The following is a 24,093-nucleotide window of genomic DNA, read 5'->3' on the forward strand; positions in this document are numbered from 1 at the left end:
GAAAAGGTCTACTCTGAAATAAAGTAAAAACTATTGGATTATCTTAATTTAAGGACTTTCAAATAGTTACTAGCTTTAGTGGCTTACTTTGCATATATCGGATATCAATCCAAATGTAATTTATCTAGAGAACAAAAGAAGCGATGTTCCATTTCAAATTTACGTCGTTTTTATAAATAATAAATAAACAAATTAATAAAGTCCTTCGGATGTCCCCAAGTATGTTATTATGTAGTAGGATATTAACGAATATGCATGATATTGTATCAATGATTTAAAAGAAAAATGTGGGTTTCCCCCATATGGGTTTTTCTTTCTTTTGGGGCATATGGGTGCCCCAAAAGACAAAACTGCTGTGGGCTCTGTGTGGACACATCCACCTGGGACGCAGGTGTGTCAAATGTGGGTTTGCCCTGCTCATACAGCCCCACAGTTCACCTGCTTTTCTTAGGCGTGATCAGGAGGGACAGGATTACACAGTCCTGTGAGTACATTCGAGAGACAGTTAAGGCTGAGCAATTTGGAGACAAAGTTAGAGAGTCATGTGCAGAGGAGGGGTAGCGGATACAATGGACAGAGGATGTTAAATACTGAGCTGCCAGACAGGAGGAAAAGAAGACCTCAGAGGAGACCCGTGGAGGTATTTACACAGGACATACAGAGTGTTGGTGTGACAGAGGGGGATGTTAGGGATAGAGTGAAATAGATGCAGATGTAGTTTAATAGTTAATAGTTAATAGTTTAATTATTTATATAGCACATTTAATTACAACAGGAGCGTTGACCAAAGTGCTGTACAAGAATACAACATACATAATAAAACAACTTAGAGTATTAAAAGCAAACACCAAATATGAATTAACAAATAACAAATAACTCTCATGCTGTATTAAAAGCCAGTAAATAAAAATGCGTTTTAAGATAAGATTTAAAAAGATTGACAGTAGGAGCCTGTCTGATGTGTAGGGGTAAATTATTCCACAGCTTAGGCGCTACGACTGCAAATGTACCCTGTGATGACTCAAAAAAACGGTTAAATATTAGTTTTTTGTTTTTGTTTTTCAAACTACGTTTTAGCTTATAGTTTAATTTTAGTTAACCATCATATATTTGTTTAATCTAAAATAGTGTACGTACACTCCCTACCGGTAGGGGGCAGAGTGCTGGAAAAACATGCACCACCAACAAGGAAGGAGGGTGGTAGAAACGGAAGTAAGATCAATATCAACAACCTGAGTTTACAACTCAAGTCGAACTTTGCTGCAGTAGCGGATAACATTTCTGAAGTTATTGTTATAACTTCTTACGCTTTAGTATTGTTCGGTGCATTATGGGGGAAGCTTCAGCCCATGCGCTGTGGCGGCGGTTTATCTCTGTGCTCAAACTCAATGGCTAGTTTGGAGATAAGTTAGCTCACTTTTTGTCAGCTGACTGGCTTGAACTTACTTTGGCCGTCTCGGGTAGAAAACTGTCGTCTGATATGCTCGGATATTGCTTTCGGGTTAGTTTGAACACTGACGTAGGCTTAGTCAGAGAGTGTTCTCGCTGCTGTTGACGCGTCCCGGTACAGTCGTCTTTGCAATGATCCTGCAGCTGCTGCCACCAGTCATCTAGCTGGCTCCTCTCCTACTTTCCCCCCTCCCTTAATGGCTCACTGCGGCTCCTCTGAGCCCAGCGCAAAGGTACAGGCCCCGCACCCGGACAGCATCCTGCCCCCACAGGGTGGCGTAGACCAGAGCATGAAGCCGGTGCTGTTTGAGATCTTCGGCGAGCTTTGGACCGTCCAGTCGCGTCTCGGCCAGGGAGTCTCAGCCTCGGTGTACCGGGTCAGTTCGGGCAGAGCCACTGCAGCTGTGAAGGAGTTTCAAGCCGACACTCAGGGAGGAGATTACGGGTATCACAAGGAGAGGTCCGTGCTGGAAGACATCCAGGGACATAAAAACATCGGTAAAAGCCTTATTTCACTTGTGTAAAACGTTTGCTCTCATGTGGACCATTAAAACAGTTGCATAACAAACTACTTTTCTTTTCCTGTATAGAAGCACAACCTACCTAATCATTCGTTTACAAAGCAGACGTAGAACAACCTCACATATCTGAAAAACTGCCATTTCAACAGTACATGTGTATAAGAGATCAGAGTGGATCTACAACAGCGGAAAAGCTTAATAGGAAGCATTTTTTAACCAATAAATGTCAAATGTATTAGAAAATCACTGCCTATTTTTGCAGTATTTGCTTAGAAAACCCAGTCATCTGATTTGTCCCCACCCTAGTTTGTTTATTTCCTTTATAATAACTCATGAACTCATATCTAGTAACATGCTAGTCTTCAACACCTTCATCTGGCCTTAAGTAGTTCTTAAAAGTTGTTGTGAGAGCTTAACTTCAGTAATAATCCATTTATGTCATGGGGATCATGTCTGTACAGATCAGCAAGATGGTCTTATACTGGTATGTCTTTCTGCTGGCATTGCACTGTTATTGACTGTTTTTGTTGAAAACCTCAATGAAGTTCTAAGTAATATAATTCTCACCATGTGTGTAACGATGCATTCTTTTCCCCCTTTTGTTTCTCAGTCACACTGTATGGAGTGTTTACCAACCACAGCTCTATGGGTGTGACCACACGCTGTCTTTTGCTGGAGCTCCTGGATGTCAGTGTGTCTGAGCTGCTGGTGAGGCGCAACAGTAGTACCCAAGGTGTAAGGTAAGTGAGGTGATATCACTATTGTGTGGAGTAGTGATTAAAAGAAGCCATAGCTCGTAGGCAGTATGGATGAAACTGTGAATAGATAGAATGCTGATTGGTTGAAAGCTGAACTGGAACAGATGAGAGCACCAGTGAAGTTAACAAAGTGAAAGAAGTGGGGAAAAATAATCAAAGGTTAAAATAGCAGCCTGAGAACCTCAGGCAGTAGCTGCATGTTCGAATTTTATTTCATTACAAAGAAGTTCTTTGTATGGTATGACTTCTTCTCAGTCTTCTGTGGGGGGCACAAACAGGAATAGTTGTTCCACATATGACAGTAACCCCTGGTGATAGCTATCACATGTAGACAGTTGTCTGCAAAGCTCTACATAGGACCGAGGCACAACCAAGCCAATCCCATTACTCTGTCTATGGCAGATTCAAATTCTTACCATGTTTCATTTGCATTTTCCCCCCATCCTGACACTGTCAATAGTCTCTGCAAATGACAAAATTTTATGATTTTGTACATGTCTACTTTTCAACTTAAACTGTCAAAAGTTAGTGGCATTTCTCATGGCAGTAGTTTCTATATTTACATTACAGACTTTTGCAACGTTATGCGTTAAATCTTTTATTACCTTCTAAATACATTGGATAGTAACATAGTTTTCTTTTCCTAAAGCATGGAGAGAAGGCTTCATGTTTTGCCATACTCGTGTACTGTGTCAAAACCTCATTCAAGCAGCACATAATGCCATCTGCTGGTCAAACAAATATGCTGCATGTATTGTGGCTGTACTACAACATAAAGTGACGTATTGTGGGATAGTTTGACAGCACTATTTATCAGTTGTTGGGAGTGAAGATTGTTCAGTTTTCCTTTTTTTTTCCAGCTGTAATACAAGATTTTTAACAATATAAACAGCATCTGGACCAGTGATCATGTTATATAATAAATAATGTTAGATTTTGTTATTGCTAAGAGGATGTGAGTTACCTGTGTAACATCCTAGTTCAACATTTGTGTTTAGAGCCCAGCAAGGCCACTCCATGTGGCTTGTCCAGCACTGTGCCAGAGACATCCTCGAGGCTCTCGCCTTCCTTCACAAAGAAGGCTACGTCCACGCAGACCTCAAACCACGCAACATCCTCTGGAGCGCTGATGACGAGTCCTTCAAGCTCATTGACTTTGGCCTCAGCTTCAAACAGGGAAACCAGGTGGGGTTTTGTTATTATTCTCAATATTTTAAGCTCAACAATTTATTCCCCAACATTAAAAAAACATGATGCAATGACTGAAGTTAAAGATGTGTTTTTTTTACAGGAGATTTTCTTTAACTTTAAATATTGTTCAACAGATTTTTTTAAAAATCCAGAAAAAGGTGGATGTGGTGGAAGATACAGGTTCATTCAATAGTGAGTTTGGCACTGATTAGGTGGGTTTTGACCAGTTTGTGATGGCCACTAGTCTGTGGTTTCCTGCCGTTGTTGCAGGATGTCTGCAGGTGCAGATGAGACTAAAGAGAGGTCTAGGTGTTAGAAGACATGGATACCTCGGGAGACTTTGCGTGGCAGACTTAGGGCAGACGAAAGAAAGCTGACAGCCAGTAGCGGGCTGCTGAAAGCAGACCATGAGAGAGCCTGAGCAATTTGGAGATAAAGCAGCTGTTGTTATTCCAAGCTTCACCTTATGAAGGCATTGAGAGTTTTTCCTCTTATTGACAGAACTTCTTAACACAGGCTCTCTGTTTGTCTTCTTGGTTGGAGCTGAACCAACTAGCGATTGAGTTTAAGCTTTTATGAATCAGTCTGTATCAAATGCATTTAGAGCACATTATTTGAAAAGAAATAAATGCACTTAATAGAGATGACTAGAACAAATGTTTTGTGCTCATTTTGTTTTTATGTTAGCTAAAGATAAAATAGTGTGTATTTAGATGTGAATGTTAATAAAAGAGGATCAGGGATAGCTCTGTTTGTGAAATTACGACATCCTTATCTTGCAGGATGTCAAGTACATCCAGACAGACGGGTACCGCGCACCGGAGGCTGAGCTTCAGAACAGCCTGGCTCAGGCAGGGGTGGAAATGGAGGGAGACTCGGGCTGCACGGCCGCCGTCGACCTGTGGAGCCTGGGCATCATCCTGCTGGAGATGTTCTCAGGAATCAAACTCAAAGACACCGTCCGCTCGCAAGAGTGGAAGGTATGGCAAAGCTCTCCAAGTTTTAAGCAAAGAAAAATCTAATAACACAGACCTTTGGTGCAATAGAAAGACATGAGCTTACACAGTATGGTTTTCTGCCCTGCAGGATAACAGCGCTGCCATTGTAGACCATGTCTTTGCCAACAACAGCCTGGCATGCCCTGCCATCCCCGTCTATCACCTCAGAGACCTTATTAAAAGGTAAAGAATCATCCACTAAACAGTGAAGTCTTATCATGATGGCTCTGGTTGTTGACTCATGTTACTTTGTGTCTGCAGCATGCTTGTCACTGATCCAAAACAAAGATGCTCAGCTGAAACTGCCCTGCTGAGCCCATTCTTCAGTATTCCCTTTGGTAAGTGTCAATATTTGAGACATTCACTAAGATAAACACAACTCTCTGGTGTGTTATACTTAGGTGTGTGTGCGTGTGTGTGTGCGTGTGCGTGTGTGTGTAACAGCACCTCACATTGACGACCTGGTTCTGCTGCCTTCTCCTGTTCTGCGTCTGCTCAACCTAATCGATGACAGCCACCTGCACAATGAGGATGAATATGAAGGTACAACAGCATGATTTTTACTTTGTTTTTTTCCATATTTTTGTGTTGCTTCTATCCTTCACTGATTTCTCGAAGCTTTATTATTCCATCGCTTGCCTCAGTTAAGTAAAAATGTCGGATTGTCATTCCCAGATATCCTGGAGGACATGAAAGAGGAGTGCCAGAAGTACGGATCCGTGGTTTCTCTGCTCATCCCCAAGGAAAATCCAGGGAAAGGACAGGTGAGTCTTTTTGTCCTTCTAAAGCTGCTTTTTAAACTTTCCTTCTAAACAAATACAGCTTTTTCATACCTTTCAAATGAATTGAAATCTGAGAGGGTTTTAATCTTCCATCATTTTACAGTTGCTGTATTTTATTAAGAGAAGCCTTGAAAGAAAACATTACAGTTCACACTTCCTTTGCTGCTGCAGGTTTATATTAAAACATGACCGATCTTTTGTTTATTTGCAGACTTTTCGTCTCACTGTATATAAATGTATATCTATAAATGCAGTTCAGAAGATTGATTAATAATGCAGTCATTACAGCAGAAAACACATTTATTTTAAATTTATTTACCTTTATTTAAACATGAAGTCCCATTAAATCAGATGTTTTATAAAGGAAAATTGTTTGCAGCTCATTATCTAAATGAGTTGAAAGCATGTATTCAGCATAGCCGTGAAATACAAACAAAAGCACCCACTAAATCTTCATTTCCCTTCTGTCCACAGGTGTTTGTGGAGTATGCTAACTCCAGCGACTGCAAAGAGGCTCAGAGGCTGCTGACAGGCCGCACCTTCGATGGGAAGTTTGTCGTGGCTACCTTCTACCCTCTGAGCGCCTATAAAAGAGGTTACCTCTATCAGACTGTCCAGTGAACTTTTAAATCCTCAATTTACACCTCAGCATAGTTTGCATGTTAAAAACACAACTGCAAAGGTCACCAATGAGTAGCTGCCCTGCAGTTTAAGCTCTTTCAGATATGAGTGAGTGTAGTTCTCCATGCAGTTTTCTACAGCAAATCTGTGTTTCATGCAGAGTGCAAACTGAGCTGTGTAGCCTCCACCTTCAGTCTGTGTGCTCTTTTTATCCATCCAGTGCTTTAATATATACTAGATCTGTCTCATTTAATATCTGTTAGCCAGAGGCCTGCGTTCTGGGGACCGTAGTGCCTGTTCGAGCTTCCGTATCACTTTCATTCACTCATAAAACCTCCCATCAGAGTTCCAAGATGAAAAATTATAGCTGCATTTAAAAACTTCTAACATCTCACTTGATAAATATATAGATATTGACTTTACTTCATCAGCTTTATACAGAATGCTGTTAAAAACATGTAGCAGATGTTAAGTAGTAATTTAAAGGGAGTTTTATGCATCAAACTCAAAACTAATGACAAAAACACCCTGAGAATCACACCCCTTCAAAGTGAAAATTTACTGTGGTGAAAGCAATCTGTTAATATTGCCTATTTATATATCTTTTTAGGTTAAACATTTTAGAGGAAATGACATGGTACCAGGGGAATATCCAGGTGTCTTCTGCCTGTTTTCAGGGAGATATTGTTTGACTAATGCTTCCACTAGCTGGTAGTTTTCACTCACTAACTCACTGCCATTATCTGAGCAAGCCGAGGGGTCTCTGCACCCTCTCCTGTAGCCTTATGCGTCGTAGCCTTTCATTTAAAGCCAATGTGCTCTATTATCTATTTTGATTATTTTCATTGTGTGTGAAACCTTTCAGAAAAACATGCAGTAAGCATAGTTGTTGTTGTTGTTTTTTCACTGCAGCACACAAGCAAGAAAATTAAGAGATAAAACTGAAGAACTAGTAGGTAAATAAGCCTGTGAACAAAAAAAGGTTCCAGCAGAGGCGAAAATGTTTTCTAACTTCCTCTAACTTGAGCCAGTGATGTGTTCCGTTTACCTCGTAATTTTGTAGTCCGGAGCCAAAGCATTAACCAGATATTGGATGCAGATGTGTGCAGTGGGACATTGGAGATTACCCTGATCAAGTGGTGTAAAGCCACTACCTGGAGGATATTTGTAGCCTCTTTAATTAGGACTTTTTTTTAAGACAATCTTGAGTTGGTACAGTCCGTGTTGCTGTCATCACTGTTTTTAAATCTTGCACATTGTGGCTTTTAAAGGCTGTGCAGTACTGTTGCAAGGTGAAGGCTACTGTACTAACTAGATAAGGTTTAATATATGACAAGCTTCCAGTGTGTTGGTGCATGATCCAGGTGATTGATTGTACACTGCCAGCCCAGTGTTGTAGCATCATCGTCCTGTGGTAGTTAGTACTTTTCATACTAAAGCCAGTTTCTTGAAATGCTGCTTTTTGCATGATGAGGGGAAAAAAAGAAATCAAAACAAAACATGTAGCCTTGAGATAAAGATTTCCTGGAGCCAACAAAGTTAATATTTTGCATCTTTTAGCAGCAGGTTTTGGTGTTTTTGCAGTGGAATGTGTTTTTTGTTTTCTTGGTTTTATTCTTTTCCATTACTGGGTTTATAGTAAACACCAAGACCGCTCTGAAAGTATTTTGAAACATCAGACAATTTCTACACAAGTGCCCTATGACATTCACAGGCTAGCTAACTAACCAAAATGCTGCTATGACAGCTGATTGTGCTACAGCGGCATGTGCTTATAGCTAAAGCCTTTGCTGATGCCTTATGAAATAACCTTCCAGCAGTTTTAGTGTCCACACAAATTAAAGTGGACTGTTACCAACAATAACCTGGAACAAATCATTTTTCTCCTTCATTAGTTGCTCACTGCTAATTTTTCTTCTTATAGCCCAAGTAGCTATTAATCAAAAGCTCGAAGCTACATTTGACAGTGCAGGTGTTAGCTGCGGTAAACACTAATGCTAATACTGCAAGATTCTAGAAGTGAAATTCCCGTTATATTCTTCATGTTGATTTTGATCGTGAGCTGTAATTTTGTAACCATCCAAAGCAGACTGGCTACAGGCGACAACATTATGAAGCAGTGCTGTGTGCTCCTGTAGAAAGCAGATAGCAACCTTGTTTTAACAAAAAAAGCATTTTATTCATAGTAGAGTAAAATGGAAAAGAACTACTTCACCCACAATCACGACCTAAATCCTCAAATTCTGACTTGAATCCTTCTTGAAATGGAAAAGCCACAAACAGTGATTCCAGGCAGGAACAAAGTCCTTTACTCTATTGAGAACTTCTACTTTACTACATACGCAAACATCAACTACAAAATATATTGACAGCTATTATTTTACAACACTATGATGGGGAACACGATTAAATTCAAGAAGGCTGAAAGTTGTTTCCTCTGGAATCTGGGGTGTGCAGTGCATTGTGGGATGTCTAGTTCCTTCTCCGTTAAAAGTAACTTATGCGCATATTATTGTACCTTTTGCTTTTTTCCCTTTATTGTTTTTAACCAAAAATCTTTTTGTGTTTTTTTTTTTTTGTTTGTTTGTTTGTTTGTTTTTTATGATTCCTCTCGTAGCTGGTTGGCTTGGTTCGAGGCTTAAAACTCTTTAACTTTCTGAACAACAACATGTAAAGTGCTTTGAGTGCTTAGAGTAGAAAAGCGCTAAATTCAAACCAGTCCACATCAATGGAGAAAATGAATGGGATATTCACTTCTAGAACCGGAGCTCTTAGAAACATGGGTGGTTACTGTTGAACTAGCAACAAAACACCTTTGATTATATTAAACAGAACAAAGGTTTTTTGTTCAGTTTTTTTGCTCAAAGTTACCCTTACAGTTGACCCATTATGCTTTTCCTTGTTTTCTGCCGCCGAGGGCAGATTTCCATAATATATCTTGTGTTTTGTGAGGGTTTGCTAGTCAGAAGAAATTTGGCTCCAAGGGAGAGGAAACGATTTGTTTCAGACAGGGTGGACTGAAGAGTAAGGCTCAGTATGTGGTAAAAGGAGTTATTCTGAAGAGTGAAACATGCAGTCACTGTTTTGGAGTCCAGTCATAATGATATTGAGCTGGCATAATAAGTCTTCTTTAAAGTCTGGTGTGTGAAAAGCAGCAACTGGGTATGCTGCTGAAACATAAAAACACGATAGAAACCAGATGGTGACGTCGATGAGGAGAATAAGTTTATGCATTTATACTCTTTTTTTTTAATATAATCCAATTTCATTTGGATTATACTTAAAATATAAACTGAAAGAGAAACAGCAGCGTTATCCTTGGAAAGGTCTAAAGATGTATTTTTCTACAAACTTTATGTTTTTGCCTGAAATGTGAATTCCAAAGTTGAGAGCATCTCTGTTGAGTTGAGAGCTGAGAGCATCGCTGCCCTGAAATCTTGATTTTTAAAACTTGAGTCCTTCCAACCACTTTATGATAAAGCAGGTTGTAGATCTGTGGCATGTAAGCACATTATGTAACTGTAAAACAGGGATAAATAAAAAAACACCCCACATCTACTCACCCAGTCAGATTAATTAATTGGCTTACAACGTGTTACAAGCAGAGATTGAATATTGTGAATGAATTCCTTGTTTATGTGGAAAATAGTAAGTTATTCTCCACCTAAAATGGGCTGTAAGGGTGGTTTCACTACTCATGAATACGACTGGGGCCATCCACAGTTTCTTTTGGACTGCCAGCCACAACACACAATAAACCAGAGAAGCACAGAGACGAAGTTAAATATGTTCGACTGAAAAAGAACAGAACATGAATCCACACTGTTGTCGTTAAAGCGCTGCAACATGGTTAGTTTCATATGTTTTTGTCGTATATAATCAGTTGAGTTCTGGTTTTTACTGTTAGTAGTTTATAGTGAAAAGGGCAAAGCAGGTCTGTCTGTGGCTGCACCTTCAAAATGATAATGTGACCAGCTGGCTTTTATAAACGAATAGAAATACTCGTTGATTTTATGAAGCGTTTGTTACCTGAATGTCTGAGTCCAGTGCTGCTCTTTATTTCACTGGAAGCATGAATATAAAAAGAAAATGTGTCCACAGAGCTGTGAGAGAGAGACGTGGGGGGAATCCTTTGGCAGTTTTAAATGTTTGAGTGGAATATTTATTCAGGTTGCAGTTTTTTTTAAGGTGTTTGCTGATGGTGATGTGAGCTCTATGATGCAGAAACAATGTTTTTTGAGTTTGTTTATGATTTTCTTTAGGTAAACTTGCAGTGTGGAGCTTTGTCTCCCGTGTCTGACAGTGGAAGTCATTTCATCAACACTGTTAACGCATGCTGACCATGATTGTTTTTAGACACATCATCAAACTCTTCTTGGAAGTTTCCTAGGTTTTTTCCACTTTCCTCTACTCTCTCTGCATTACTGTGGTTGCTTAACTCTTCAGTTTCGGCAACCCAGTTATTGCTGGGTAGGCATAAAACACGTTGCTACCAGTGCATCAAATTTAAAACTCCAGTACTCTATGAGCAATCATAAGCTTAATAAGCTTTGTGTTTAGAAAGACCTTGATTGTCTGCCACAGTCCAGCTTTACATTTTGAGATTGGGTAAAGTTTATTTAGACTTTTGTTTTTTAATATATTAGTTAAAAAAAAATTTTCTTTGCTCAAGGCAGAAAAGACGCTCCGCGCCGCCTCATGCTGCTGGCACTCGCAGCAACTCGAGCAACTGAAAACGTACGTTGGCCTGAAAGTAATCCACAGATGGTTGTCTGGCTGCATTTTTGAAACCCTGCAGATAGGAACTGTATTTATGTACTTTTATCACTCAGAATAGAGCAAAGTGTGAGCAAATCAGAATATCCACGGTAGTGTTACGCCTCCTGTTTACGCCCTCTGAGGCTTGTATCTCTATCTTGTCTCTGAGGCAGCTTCTCACTTAAGACTTAAATCCATTATTTTGTCTTGATAGACTTCTTAGGCACTCAGTTAAGGTTGTTGATTATAAATTTCTTTTCTTCATTTATACGACTGCTTGTTGCAGCACTAATGCACACTACTTTATGTGCGACTGCATTAGTGTTTGAAGTATCTGGTTCTCTGTGTGTGTGTTTGTGGCATTAGAGCTCCTTCGAGTATTTTATGATGTTGTTCAGCAGAGAAATTAAAAATATTAGGGTTCAGAGGTGGGCGATGATTTTCTTTGTCTTTCTTCCAGTTAGCTGTCCCACTTTTGACCTGCATTTGAGTGTGTGTGCAGAGGATTTTGATCCTTCTTTTCCCCCTTTTTTCCAATTTCATCCTGCCTGCTCTTGTAGTCTTCCATCCTTCTTCCCAAATCCAATGCTGTGATTCAAACGTGGCTCATAAGTGTTTACTTTTCCAACTTTTTTAAGTTGTAAAAATGAGATTTGTTCTCTGCATATTCCATCTGCTTCACTTAAATTCTGGGTTTGTTTTCCTTGTAGCTGCTAGTGAATCAAGGTGCAGCTTTAAGTCAGTCCATTTTCTATATTTCTGCCATCAAAGATATATTTTTTCAGAGTGTACTTTATCTTCACTGCACATTTATTGTGCATCTAGATAGTGTCTTATATGTATGCACACCTGTGTGGAGGATGAAATAGCAGTGAAAAAGTTAAACGCCTTCTAGCTGTGTGCATGGCGTGATGTGTAATGTGTGCTGGGACTATTCTGCTCCATCAGCATGTGTGTGGTGATATGGCTCTATATACCAGCTTGCTTGCAAAGGCAATCGAAAAATCCTTTGAAATGACAAACAGGGAGTCAGTTTAGAGCTGAAGAGTGAGTGAATATGAAAAAGTGCCGCCAGCTGTTTAATCTTTAACACAACTGTTGTATGATGTCCTGTTATTGAAAGCACATTATCAAAGGAATATCTTGAAATTCTTTACAGCACAGCAGATAAAAGCTGAAGATTAGATCAAATATAAAGAACATCAGCTGCTTCATTTACACAAAACATCAACTGACAGTGAAATGAGCGAGCTAAACGTGAGCAAGAACACTACAACAGTAGAAATGTCCTGTTGGTTCAGGGTTTTTTTGTTTTTTTGCTGAATTTGAATTTAACATGCTGCATATTGACAAAGTGTTTAGAAAAGTGTTCTTCATGTGAATAATTGTCATTTTTCTTTTTAAATCTTTTAAAGCTGCAGTAATTGTTTCATTTTCAATCCAAACAATAATTCTACATGGGTTAAGGGAAAAAAAGCTCTGTGGAGCTGAGGAGACAGTCACTCCTTATGACATCTTTCACGTTACCCTTTATCATTTGACAACAAAGACACTGATTAGTGCAGCTTTAAAAGTGTGTTTTCTGCACAAACAGGTCCCAGAGTACTGACCTGAGTTTTCTTTTCTTTTTCTTTAATATCTGACCAACTACTGTTGTAAAATCAGGTTTGGGTATAAATGCCAAGCAGGCAGCACAATCTCTGAGGGCTCAGAAATACCAAATCCAGACCGGAGTACCAGCTGAGTGAAACCAAATGATGTGAGAAGCGAGAGAACTTGCACAGTAATTGTTGTCATTTCGAGTCCGAACAAATTTAAAAAAAAAAGGTCTTTTAGTGTAATCATTTAAAGAGTCGAAAGACAATCCACAAGACAAGTGTTGCCTTTTGTTTTTGGTTGAGGCCTTCTTGTTGATTTTATGTTTGAGAAGCAGTTTACTGAATGTTAAAGTTAGATGATCTTCCAGAGAGCAGTGGGTCCATTTGAAGCTCAAACCTGACTGATTGCTCATAAATCACAGCGATGTGAGGATTTCTGTCCTCAGTGATGAGTCCTTCTTACTGAATATCCCACCGGTCACTGAAAACAGATGATTGTTTTTGATTGTTACAGATCGTCTGCTTAGAGAAAGCACAATGTAAGAAGGTCACTGTATGCAAGATGCATGCAACACGTGTGAACCTGTGTGTAAATCCATTCTATAGAGCCTTCCAGATCACAGTAACCCATGGCACTCACTGTGTTTGAGTGTATCACAATAAAAACAATGCTTGACTTGAAACTGCAGTCTGTCTGGTGTTTCGGGACTCGGGATTTTCTCTCTTTTTCTCTCAGAAGTCTTAAAAAGACCCCTATATGTAGAACAAATGTTCATTTAACAGTCCAAAATGAAATATGGTTGTTATGTCCAGTATAAAATGATATTTAATAAATTACATCACTGGGATAAAAAGTCAATTTGTGTTTTTTCTGCGGTTCATTCTGTCCAGTAATATGGAGTGGAATGCCTCTTAGTGGTCACTGTTGGAACTGCAGTCAGCAGGTATGGTGAGAAACCATCTCAGCATGGTTCAAACTCGGGAATTCCATTTACCAGATTGATGAGGTTTGGTTAGAGATCCTCTAAAGTCTTGTACATTAGTAATGAGGTAATTGTATTAAGAACTGAAGATGCCTCGTGGATAAGAGGTGAAAATCTTCAAAAAAAACCAACAACTTGAAGTCCAGTCGCCTTTTTCTCAAGCTCTTAAGACTAAAGGTAATTGTGTCGTTAAACTTAAAATCCAGGTTATTCACCTTTGAAAATCTAAAAACTAATGCTTTGATTCCCAAACCTTTTCCTAGGTTACTTTCCCCAAAAATATTTCTCCAACTCAATGGGAGGATCCAGAATAATGTTCAGGTAAAAACGCATATCATCAGCCAATCCTTTGTGTAATTTATTTTGGTTTACGTAATTCCCTCATTCTAATTTCACTGATGCACCTCAGCCATCAGCGTTGGACATGTGTCCTGCGTTCTGCACTTACCACCTGAACCAAAGCATTTACAGTAGTGTAAACACAGGTAAATTAAATTTTAGATGGACATGCATACATGCGTACACATCGATGGTTAGGGTTCAGAACCAGGGAAAAAACACTGATAATCCCCTGATGTGTATTAGTTGTGTCCAGCATTAAAAATAAATGACTAAACATCCTGACCTGATTCTCCCAGGAGTCTTGTGAAAACAGACTCAGCGTCACTAAATATCTTTCTTCTTTTCACTCATGACCCCAGTTTCACTCCCCATCCATTTTATATGCCACTATTGTATGTCATTAACTTTGTGTCATTGCTCCAGTAGTGCTTTTTTGTGTCTATCACTTTTATCTTCTCTTCTCCTTCCTTTCCCGGTTGTGGCAGATGGCTGCTTTCCATGGACCTGCTTCTATGAGGGAATTTTTCCCACCACTTCTAGTGGATTTCTCTATAATTTTCCATGTTGTCATTTTACACTATAAAACTCCCTGAGATGTTGTGTTGTAGCGCTGAAGATATAACTGATGTCAGAAAGTGGACAAATGCTATAAAGACAAATGCTGTCAGATTTTATTTAATTCAAAGTCCGATTGCACTTGGTGACAATCTGATTAAACAATTGCTGAAATCACTGATTCACTCATATTGTAGTTTCTGTTCTGGCCACTGTCACATGTTTCCTTTGACTGCCCATCACGGTGTAGAGAAAGGAGGTGATACATCTTTACTTGGTTGCTCCTGTAATAAAAAAGAAATTTAATGTGGATTTGATCAAATTTTCTTTAGACTAATCAACACAGGAAGGACACAGTAACAACTGAAGATGTGCTGACTCTGTTTTAGTCGTACTCACTTCCACGAATCCAGATATGTTATGAATGATCACCCCCTCCTGCTGTCTCTTCATCTTATTCGTCCTCCAGGCTTTCCCCACAATCAGCATGGAAACCACCAGCATGAGTCCTGCCACTGATCCAGCGATAGCTATGACTACAGTGGTGTTATTGACAGCTCCCTGTGGAGCTGCTTGATCTGCTGCCTTTATCGGTCTCTCATCACCATGGACGACAGAGTCGGGCATAGGCTGCGGCTTCAACAAGTCCGATAGATCTGAGGGAAGCCAAAAATGGCAAGGCTAACCAAACAGGGGTGGGTCATAATATTTGTCTCAGAATTGTAATTCTGATCAAAACATTGTGGTTCCCATCTGTTGTCTAAAAGCTTCCTCACCTTCCAGACTGAAGAGGAAGAAGGCGTCGTCTCCTTTGATGAAGTATCTGCTCCTCAGTCTGTCGTGGGTGATGAAGCTACTTGTTCCAAACCCTGGGCCTCGATAGTAATAACTGCCATCAGACTCAGTTATTTTAGAGCCCACAATCTTGGGATTATCCCAGAAGAACTCAGTACCTGGAGAGAAAACATGGAAACGCAACAGCTCACTGAAAACACGGAATGACTTGACAAATAATTAGTTAACCTGTTGCCCTGCTTCTTACCATCAGAGGACATCTTCGCAGGGTCTGTTGTGATCATTCGGTTCATGTTCATGTGCTGCCTGATGTCGGACTGCTGATCCATCAAGGTCATGGTTGCTTGGTGCCATGGACATGGCCACTTGAGATTGTCGTCATTGGGGCCTGAGGTCAGGTGGAAGTAGATGGCCATATACCCTGGATTGCTGCTTTGCCCGTTTAGGTAAACACCTACCTGAAGAGGGCAGGGCAATATGAAGCTACCACAGGGTTTCCACGTTCATTACCTAATGTACACTGGTTCAAAAACCTTTTGTTTCTCTCCCATTTGAAAAAGACAGGCTCTAAAATAGTGACTAAATGTATTTGAACGTCATAAATAAACAAAAATAGTGTTTTATTTATTATGGAGGACCGTACTTTGAAGTGTTTCCAGTTATTTTTAATGCAACAGAATTAAAAAGATATATAAATATTAAATAGTAATTTACCTGGAAGGTGTAACCTGTTGGTGACATGAAGCGAGGGCTGCTCATTCTCTTTCCAGCTGGTGTGGTGGCCAGCAGCTCGTTGATGCCACGGATGTGCCAGATGTGATGAGGACACTTTGTGGATGACAGGTTAATGTCATCCAAAGAGAAACCTCCCTTTGATGGATTCATTCCCCTCACGCCCTCGAAAACCACTCGGGCCTTCTGCGTCACGTTCAGGTTGATGTTATGCAGCTCCCAGGAGCCCATGACACCTCCTGCAAAGATGGAAGAACAGATGTTAATTCTTAATTTATCAATTATATCCGAACTTTAACACATCCGTGTATAAAGTTTTTCATTCATTTAAAACTCAGTTTAATTGTTCTTTTTACAAATCTCGGTTAAATGTATTGATGCGTTCGCTAAGTGTCACCAAATTCAGAACTTTCCAAATCACACCTTTAACAATAACCTTCACAATCACAACTCGGTCTGTATGTCATTTCTTACCTGAAATGCTGTGGAAGAGCTTCATTTTCCCGTTGGGGTTGGCCTTGTCGTACTCTCTCACCCAGATGTTGAGAACATCATCGTCTGCCCCGGAGTTATAGAGGAAGAACTGCAGACACTGGGCTCCAGATTTGGGATAAAGCCAGCGACTCTCCAGAAAAGCACGCTCGCCGGGTAGTGCAGAGGCTGTGCTGAAGTGCATGAAGTAACCTTTCCCTGGACAGCAAAAATCAATGGTGATATTAAGTATCAACATTGGGATGTTACAGCAAATCTGATTGCCTGTGAAAGACAAATAATTGTTGAAATACTGTATTTCAAACAACTACAGATGCTTGTTGCATCTCTCTTCTTTTTAAGGCATCTGCTTCTTCTTTTGTCTTTTTCTTTTGCCCAGTTTCCTCAGATTTTTTAATGACTCAACATCTTGAGATATGCCAAATTATCAGCTAATTGAGAATCAACTTCTTGGTGCAAAAACATTATCTTTAGTATTTTCCTAGGTTTGACTAAAGAAGTTGAAACAAATTATGTGTTTTTGCAACAGACTTCTAGTAACAAAGTGCCTACGGGTCCAATTTAAATGGTTTCTTTGCTAAATTTTCTGTTTTGTGTAGACACAACACTAGTCCATCAAATTAGTTAAGTGCTTATAATGCTTAAATGAATAATAGGTCAGTGGTTAGTGGTTCAACAAACAACAAAGCATTCTGCTTACAATGGTCATGTAGAAGGACTGAACTGAAACTGAGTGAAAAAGCAGCCAATGACGAAAGAATGAAAAATTATTGCTCAACACCACTTTAAACATCACAAGATGGACTCAAATTTAGATTATTTGATATTATTATTTTGATTATGGAATCAAAATATAGAGAAATTAGGAGTGTCATGAGAATTTTGCCAAGTACTGTACAGACTAGGCAGTAGCAGTAGTACCTAGAGGGTATTACCTCAGTAGCAAGCAGTTGTGCACCTTAAAGGTACAATAAAGTACTTTATTTTCTGAATGTTTTAAATCTTTCACATTGAAAAACCTTCCAATCTGTTTGTGAAGTCCTACAAACATTTTTCTCATTGCTTTCTCTATATAACAACAGGATATAGGTTTGAAGATTCTTAGCAGGCATCAGTTTTTATTCTCTTGATGTACCACTGGTATTAAAGCAGTGGGATACTGGGTTTGTCTTTTTGTTGTTAGCACAGCAGTAGTTCAACTTAACGAATAGAAAACCAAATAAAGAATGATTCTCTCTTTTAGTGAGATCAGTACTGAAGCATTTTATCCTTGCCGAGTTTATCGTATAAACACTTGCAAGTTATTTTTCTAACAAACTAAGCGTGTTTTTGTGAAAACAATAAATCCCTTTATCTTGATTCCAGTCTGAACTTTGCACAGGTCACTGCTGTAAATCACCTCGGCTCTCTTTGTTTTTCAGATACATGTAACCAAAGCAGTAGCTCTTAACTCAGATAAGAGCACACAGGTAATCATTCCTTGGAACTCTCAACATCTCTCTTCAGACATCCCCACCCTCCACAAACCAGAGTCCAGTTTTTGAAAGTGCACTAAATGTTTTTGTAGTGCACACTATTTATTTAACTAAGGGAGAACTGTTGGGATTAAGAATCCCTTTGTGCATGGAAAGATCCTTCCATGAAGGCTTAGCATAATAACACACATTTTTGTGATTATTCATGGTTACCTTTGCATTGTCCCAAATTGGTGAAATCAGTCTCAGGTCCTCCAGCCACTGAAGCAAGCTGCTCCCACTTTGCATCGCCAGAGCCCTGAATCATCCCGCAGATGTTCTCCTCCTCAAAATTACAGCTGTCCACAAAGGTGGAAGACGTGGCTGTTGAGAGGAAGCAATCACACTTTCACTGCTCGATCTAGTCCTACAGACAGAACACTGCCATTTCCCCTCTTTACAAAAAATACGTTTTAACTTTGGGGAAAAGAGATGACTAAAATTGAGAAATTAGCAAAAAGGAGAGGAAGCTGACACTTTTAATATAAGGTCTTTAAGGTTTATTGGTATAATTTTATAATCAATATATTCTAATTATATTATATCATAGTATAGACGCAGAGAAGCTGCATTCAGCTTTTATGCTCCATATATCTGGAACAAACTCCCAGAAAGCCTCAGATCAGCTGAAACACTCAGTTTATTTAAATCCAGGTTGAAGACTCACCTGTTCTCAGCTGCATTTGAATAAAGCACCAAATCCACACTTTTAAGCTTAAATTTCAAAACTTACATTTTAACTACTGATTTTATCTACTGTTCTGATTTTATCTACTGTTTTTTAAATCAATTTTAAATCATGCTTTTTATTGTTTTTGTTTTTTAGTGTCTCTGTAAAGCACTTCGAATCGCCTTGTTGTTGAATCGTGCTATATAAATAAACTTTCCTTGCCTAGTAAAATTTTTTTATTTTATGGAAACTTATTTTGCAAGAGTTATTGATGTGCTCCGCTCTCTTCAGCTGTGTTATCACAGATCCAAGTTTTATTGGGCTGCATTGAAGTCTGTTAAAAAGAAACAAAGTGCTGATAAAGAGCCTGACAACTAAGTTGTGATAATGCAGATAAACAGCAAGAGTACAACCATCCACATGTGGCTATATTATGTATCATAATAGTACAAAAAGCTTCTAGGTCTAGAAAACAACTTGCAGACTTCCAGAGCTCCTGTGTGTTGACCTGAAGACAGGAAACAAATCGGCACCTGTGCCTTACATAACACTGTACAGTGTAGCGTGAGGGAAGTTAATCTGTTGATTAAACTATGGTTTACTATTAAACTATGAAGACTGATTATGGTTTATTGTCCAAGATTATCACTGTATAATCTCATCATTTTCTGCCAGACAGACTTTAATCTGTGCAACACTGCTTGGTTATCATTGCACATTGGTTTTAATGAACGGATTCAATTTATTGTTTGTTCAAAGTGCCATCGGTCACTGTAGATTCAATATACGTGTAGAATTTTTATCTACTGTTTTACAACAACACCCATGATGTGTTATGAATTTAAATATTGGTTCCCATCTTCATGCTTCTTCCCATCTTGATGTTCAGCTGATGATGACTTAAGAAAAACATGAAGATATGAAAATGCTGAAAATGAGCTAGATTAGCTTTCGCTGCACACTGAACACAAAGAGCAAATGTTTCTTTCATGCTTTGTTTCATGCTCTGTGCTTAGACATCTTTAGAGTTCCTACTTGGAATCTCATGTTTTTCAGTTCTGTTTTTCTGCTACACTATGCACAAATTACCACATGAACTTTGCAGAACTTGTTTGGGTTGAGTATGGGTAAATTTTAAATTTCCTTGCCATAATTGTCTAAATTGTTGGAAAATGCTCAAAGAGTCACCACAAACAACAACCTCTTAAAATATTTTCAGTTTTCGCTCCATTTAATACAATAATAATCTATTTCAGGGGATTTTATCTAGTCCAATGTGTTAGCTTAGCATGCTAATCCACATTAGAGTGACTAAAGAGATTTTTATTGCATGACACGATTAGTATTTGGTTAAACATAGTTCTAAGAAAAAAAGGCCATTAACACTTAATTTATGATATTAATAGTTCATTAGCACTCACTAGTTTTTGTGGTGTGGAATGTTTTCTTCCTCACCTTTGAATATTCTGTACGGTTTCTGCATTTCTTGTACTATATGTGATTCATTTCTGACAAGTTGTCATGACTCACTGCAGTTGTAGAGGCGGTTGAGCTTAGTTAGGTCACTAGAACTGAACCCCATCCTCTGGCCAATCACATCCATGAAGTGGGGGATCTTTGTGACGATGGTCGGCTCTGAGCCGATGTTGAAGGCCGTCTTGCTGTAGTGCATCACAGAACCATAGTCATAGGGAACCCCCAGTGCACTGGACACTGTGTCATCATATGTGTTGAAGTTGTGCTCTTTACCTGAGGAATACCAAGAAGAAATTACCCTTATTTGACACAATATTTCAGTTGTCTGTCATTATTCTGACAACAGGGATATAAGAGAAACACAAACTCCTAATGGTTGTCTAATCTAATTCTACATTAAATGAGGTGTAATTCACACTTGTCACTCTTACCGGACTGAATCTGATTCCAAATGATGTCGACGTAGTCGTCACGGTCAGCTCTGGACTGCTCGTGCCAGAAGCCGAGAGCATGCAGGAACTCATGTTCAACTGTTCCCAGCCTATCACAGTTACTACCAATGGAAAGCTCCTGCTTCCCCACATGACGGTTGCCAACAGAGGAGTAGCATCTGTAGAGGAAGAAATCTATATATACACATACATATATATATATATATATATATATATATATATATATATATATATATATATATATATATATATATATATATATATATATATATATATATATATACACACACACATATGTATGTATATATATATACATATGTATGTATATATATATATATATATATGTATGTATATATACATATATATGTATGTATATATACATATATATGTATATATACATATATATGTATATATACATATACACAGTGGCGTGTCTAGAAAATTTTTGTTGGGGGGGCCAGGTAGGGGCACAGATTTGGAGAAGGGTGGCAGATTTAATTGGCAGATAATGTTTAAAAAAAAAAATTCTACCAACCATTAACCATAATTCAATAATCCTATAAACCTAATAACCAAATGCACTTTTAACTCTTATTAGAATGAGATTTTAACCACTACGGTGCAAAGTTTTTAGATACTGCGTTGATAAAGTACAAGAGATACAATCAGTGCTTTGTCAGTGTTTACTCAGCAGTCAAGGACATCAATATTTGCATAGTATTTTTACTGACATATAGTGCACATATGTTTTGGGCAAAAACATTTTTGAAAATTAAAATACGAACATTTGTAACAAACAATTGACAAATTAGCCAATGCCAATGCAAAACTTTATCTGCCTGTTAAAAAAAGAAGATAATCTTCTCACAAACTGGTGTTTGATTTTGAAACAGGAAAAAAGTGGGGAAACAAATGAAAAGACTAACATTTGAATGAAACCTGAAAGCAAGTAAATACTTTCTATGCTGCCTTATGGTAAACTTTGGTAATATTGATAAAGAACAACACTGGCTGATGATAAAATACAGTCAGCTGGCATGGTGACACTGCTAGTATTAACCTGCAGGGCTGGACTGGGACAAAAAAATTGGGCATTTTTACTACAGACCGACCCACCAGGTAGTAAAGCCATAAAGACTTTGAATGAAAACAAATGCTGTTGTGACAGTGATGTACAGTCTTGTTGGTATATGTATGATTTCTATACATTTTACGTCAGATAAAAACTTTGGTTGTAAGATTTAGATAATTATTTAATAAAAACTAGGTATTTTAAATGAGAATAAGAAAGAAAAGTATTTCTTTGTGCCCACCTTTCCCTGTTAATGCCCTACCTGGCCCCCTGGCAAAACTTTGCTAGACCCGCCCCTGCACAGTTACCAGCTGTCAGCTACATAAAAAAGGATCCTGGTGTTATTTATCTCTCAGAAACAGTTGATAACTTCAGCTCATTCATGTCACCTAAAAGGTAAACCTGTTTCTCCATCACCTGTTCAGCTCTGATGATTCAGTAAGGACATCTCCTGGTTTCATCTTCATGTTTCCCTCTCACCACATATCTAAACAGACATCATGACCAGCAGGTTTACAGCTGTGGCTCCAGCAAACATCAGCTGATACTAGAAATTAATATTAAATACATTCTAACAACAGCTGATCAAGCTTAAACGTGCTGCTGTTGTTTAGCGCAATATCTGCTGGTTTCCTCTTTCTGGCGCAAAGTGGGCGATAAACAAACAAGAGAGAAAAGCCGATCAGCTGATCATTGATCAGTTTCATGATTGAAGTAGCAACAGGAGAGGGAGGGGGAGAGAATGAGAGAAGAGGCAGCTGTGCAGCATAAAGACAGAATAAATCCAGCTTTGTGTCTTTTTTCCATTCTAGCTGAAGTACGGGACAAACTGCGTCTCTTCTCAGCTCAATACGAAACGCGTAATATTTTCTCTGAATGAGGGACCATTCCATTTTTTTAAGGAGCCGTTGGCAACTCTACTAACCTTATGAATAAAATAAAGTTCACTATCAGTAACATCATAGCACCCACCCAGCTGTATAAAAACTCCATCAAGCTGGCTAGAACGCAGTATGAGTTATTGCAACTGACAGTAAAAAGTCAGCAACATGAAAATAAACTCCACCTAAACTTGGTTTATATCTGACCCAGATAGACTGCAGGTCATAACTTCTTACCTGAAGTTCAGTTCACCTGACACTCGGACTGGTGGCTGCTTCGGGTCTCTCCTCCTGCCTCCCCTTCCCTCATCCACCTGTTGCCTCTGTGGAAGCCCCGTCATAGCCACCACCAAACAACGGAGTTATTTCTACACATCGACCTGCATCTGGCCAATCCACCACCTCTCATTGTTCATGCCATTACAAAAAAAATAAAAAATAAGTCACTGGGGATATGCCCGATGGCCAGTCCAGCTATGTTAACCTGCAACCAAATCTGCAGCTCCATACAGCAATGTTACGACTTAGATTATATCTTATAACTCATAACTCTTATGTTAGCTCCCCTCAGTAGCATACTGTCTGAAATATTCCACAGCTGCAATAATTCTTTAAGTGTTATTTTTTTCCTTGGTATTCTAATTTCACCGAAGTTTACTAAACTCAACAAACTTGATATTACTTACCGGGACATTTATTCTGTCCTCATTTTCTTTCACCGAAAAATTGTTTCCTGCAGTGCTATCTTTCGCGCTTGGCTCTCCTACCTTTGCTAACGTGATGCGCATAGCGCAGAAGCGAGGCTGCATTCACTTACACTCGGATATCTGAGTGTCACCGTGAAAACATAATCGGACATTTGATATTTGATTGAATTTTATTGTTTTGCCTTTGGGGTGGCACCTGGGGTGGCCAGTCTGGTTTGGGGGGTGGCCTGTGCCCCCCCAGGCCACCCCGCTGGACACGCCATTGCATATACATATACATAAATACACACATATATATATATATGTATATGTATATGTGTATTAGAACCATATTTATAGGGAATGGTCATGGGAATGATTACCAAATGTTATTGTAGTTTCTTTAACAAGCCACCAGATGGTTGAAGGCTGACTCACCCATTGCCTTTAAAAACAGAGATATAGTTCTCCTCTCCTTTCCACGGCGAGAAATCGATGCAGGTCTTCAGTCTGTACTGATCAAAAGCCTTCAGGACCACTCCCTTTGCATTCATCTCTACAAAGTGCAAAATAAAATAGGGAAGCATAATGATTTGGTGCATAGAGTCACAACTGCTGTGAATGAGAGTTTCCAGAATGTCTTACCCAGGCTGTCCTCTAAGTAGTAGGGGATGATTGTTGGCCAGCGATATTGATCACCTATGATGGAGTTTCTGTCAGATGTCTAAAAGGAAACACGAATACTGTTATGTTGTAAAAATGCCTGC

The 24,093-nt window shown here is 39.0% G+C and overlaps 2 protein-coding genes across 2 annotated transcripts; one reads left to right on the forward strand and one right to left on the reverse strand.

Annotated features, from left to right (window-relative positions):
• The first annotated feature begins 2 nt into the window (after nucleotides 1-2).
• uhmk1 (U2AF homology motif (UHM) kinase 1) lies at nucleotides 3-13,359 on the forward strand. Its single transcript, XM_085397664.1, has 9 exons — nucleotides 3-1,947; nucleotides 2,581-2,710; nucleotides 3,727-3,913; nucleotides 4,702-4,899; nucleotides 5,006-5,100; nucleotides 5,179-5,255; nucleotides 5,362-5,460; nucleotides 5,593-5,681; nucleotides 6,174-13,359. The coding sequence occupies exons 1-9, from the start codon at nucleotides 1,647-1,649 to the stop codon at nucleotides 6,318-6,320; spliced, it is 1,323 nt and encodes a 440-aa protein (XP_085253790.1). The 5' UTR covers nucleotides 3-1,646; the 3' UTR covers nucleotides 6,321-13,359.
• Nucleotides 13,360-14,660: 1,301 nt separating this feature from the next.
• LOC146641523 (meprin A subunit beta-like) lies at nucleotides 14,661-23,385 on the reverse strand. Its single transcript, XM_085397663.1, has 10 exons — nucleotides 22,878-23,385; nucleotides 20,667-20,845; nucleotides 20,290-20,508; nucleotides 18,264-18,413; nucleotides 16,558-16,773; nucleotides 16,066-16,322; nucleotides 15,599-15,809; nucleotides 15,333-15,509; nucleotides 14,956-15,212; nucleotides 14,661-14,840 (listed from the first exon to the last, which is right to left on the reverse strand). The coding sequence occupies exons 1-10, from the start codon at nucleotides 22,979-22,981 to the stop codon at nucleotides 14,796-14,798; spliced, it is 1,815 nt and encodes a 604-aa protein (XP_085253789.1). The 5' UTR covers nucleotides 22,982-23,385; the 3' UTR covers nucleotides 14,661-14,795.
• Between the last annotated feature and the right edge of the window lie 708 nt (nucleotides 23,386-24,093).

This window comes from Rhamphochromis longiceps, linkage group LG23 (genome assembly GCF_057381845.1).
Source record: "Rhamphochromis longiceps isolate RC_006_pf linkage group LG23, R_longiceps_female_GT1.1, whole genome shotgun sequence".
NCBI classification, from domain to species: Eukaryota; Metazoa; Chordata; class Actinopteri; order Cichliformes; family Cichlidae; genus Rhamphochromis; species Rhamphochromis longiceps.

Excerpts from the sequence above, each read along its gene's own strand:
- uhmk1 (XM_085397664.1), top strand. The coding sequence starts at position 1,647 with ATGGCTCACTGCGGCTCCTCTGAGCCCAGCGCAAAGGTACAGGCCCCG. Across the intron at positions 2,711-3,726 it reads AGTAGTACCCAAGGTGTAAG|AGCCCAGCAAGGCCACTCCA; the intron begins GTAAGTGAGGTG and ends ATTTGTGTTTAG. Across the intron at positions 3,914-4,701 it reads GCTTCAAACAGGGAAACCAG|GATGTCAAGTACATCCAGAC; the intron begins GTGGGGTTTTGT and ends CTTATCTTGCAG.
- LOC146641523 (XM_085397663.1), bottom strand. The coding sequence starts at position 22,981 with ATGACGGGGCTTCCACAGAGGCAACAGGTGGATGAGGGAAGGGGAGGC. Across the intron at positions 20,509-20,666 it reads TTGGAATCAGATTCAGTCCG|GTAAAGAGCACAACTTCAAC; the intron begins GTAAGAGTGACA and ends GGTATTCCTCAG. Across the intron at positions 15,810-16,065 it reads CAACAGGTTACACCTTCCAG|GTAGGTGTTTACCTAAACGG; the intron begins GTAAATTACTAT and ends TGCCCTCTTCAG.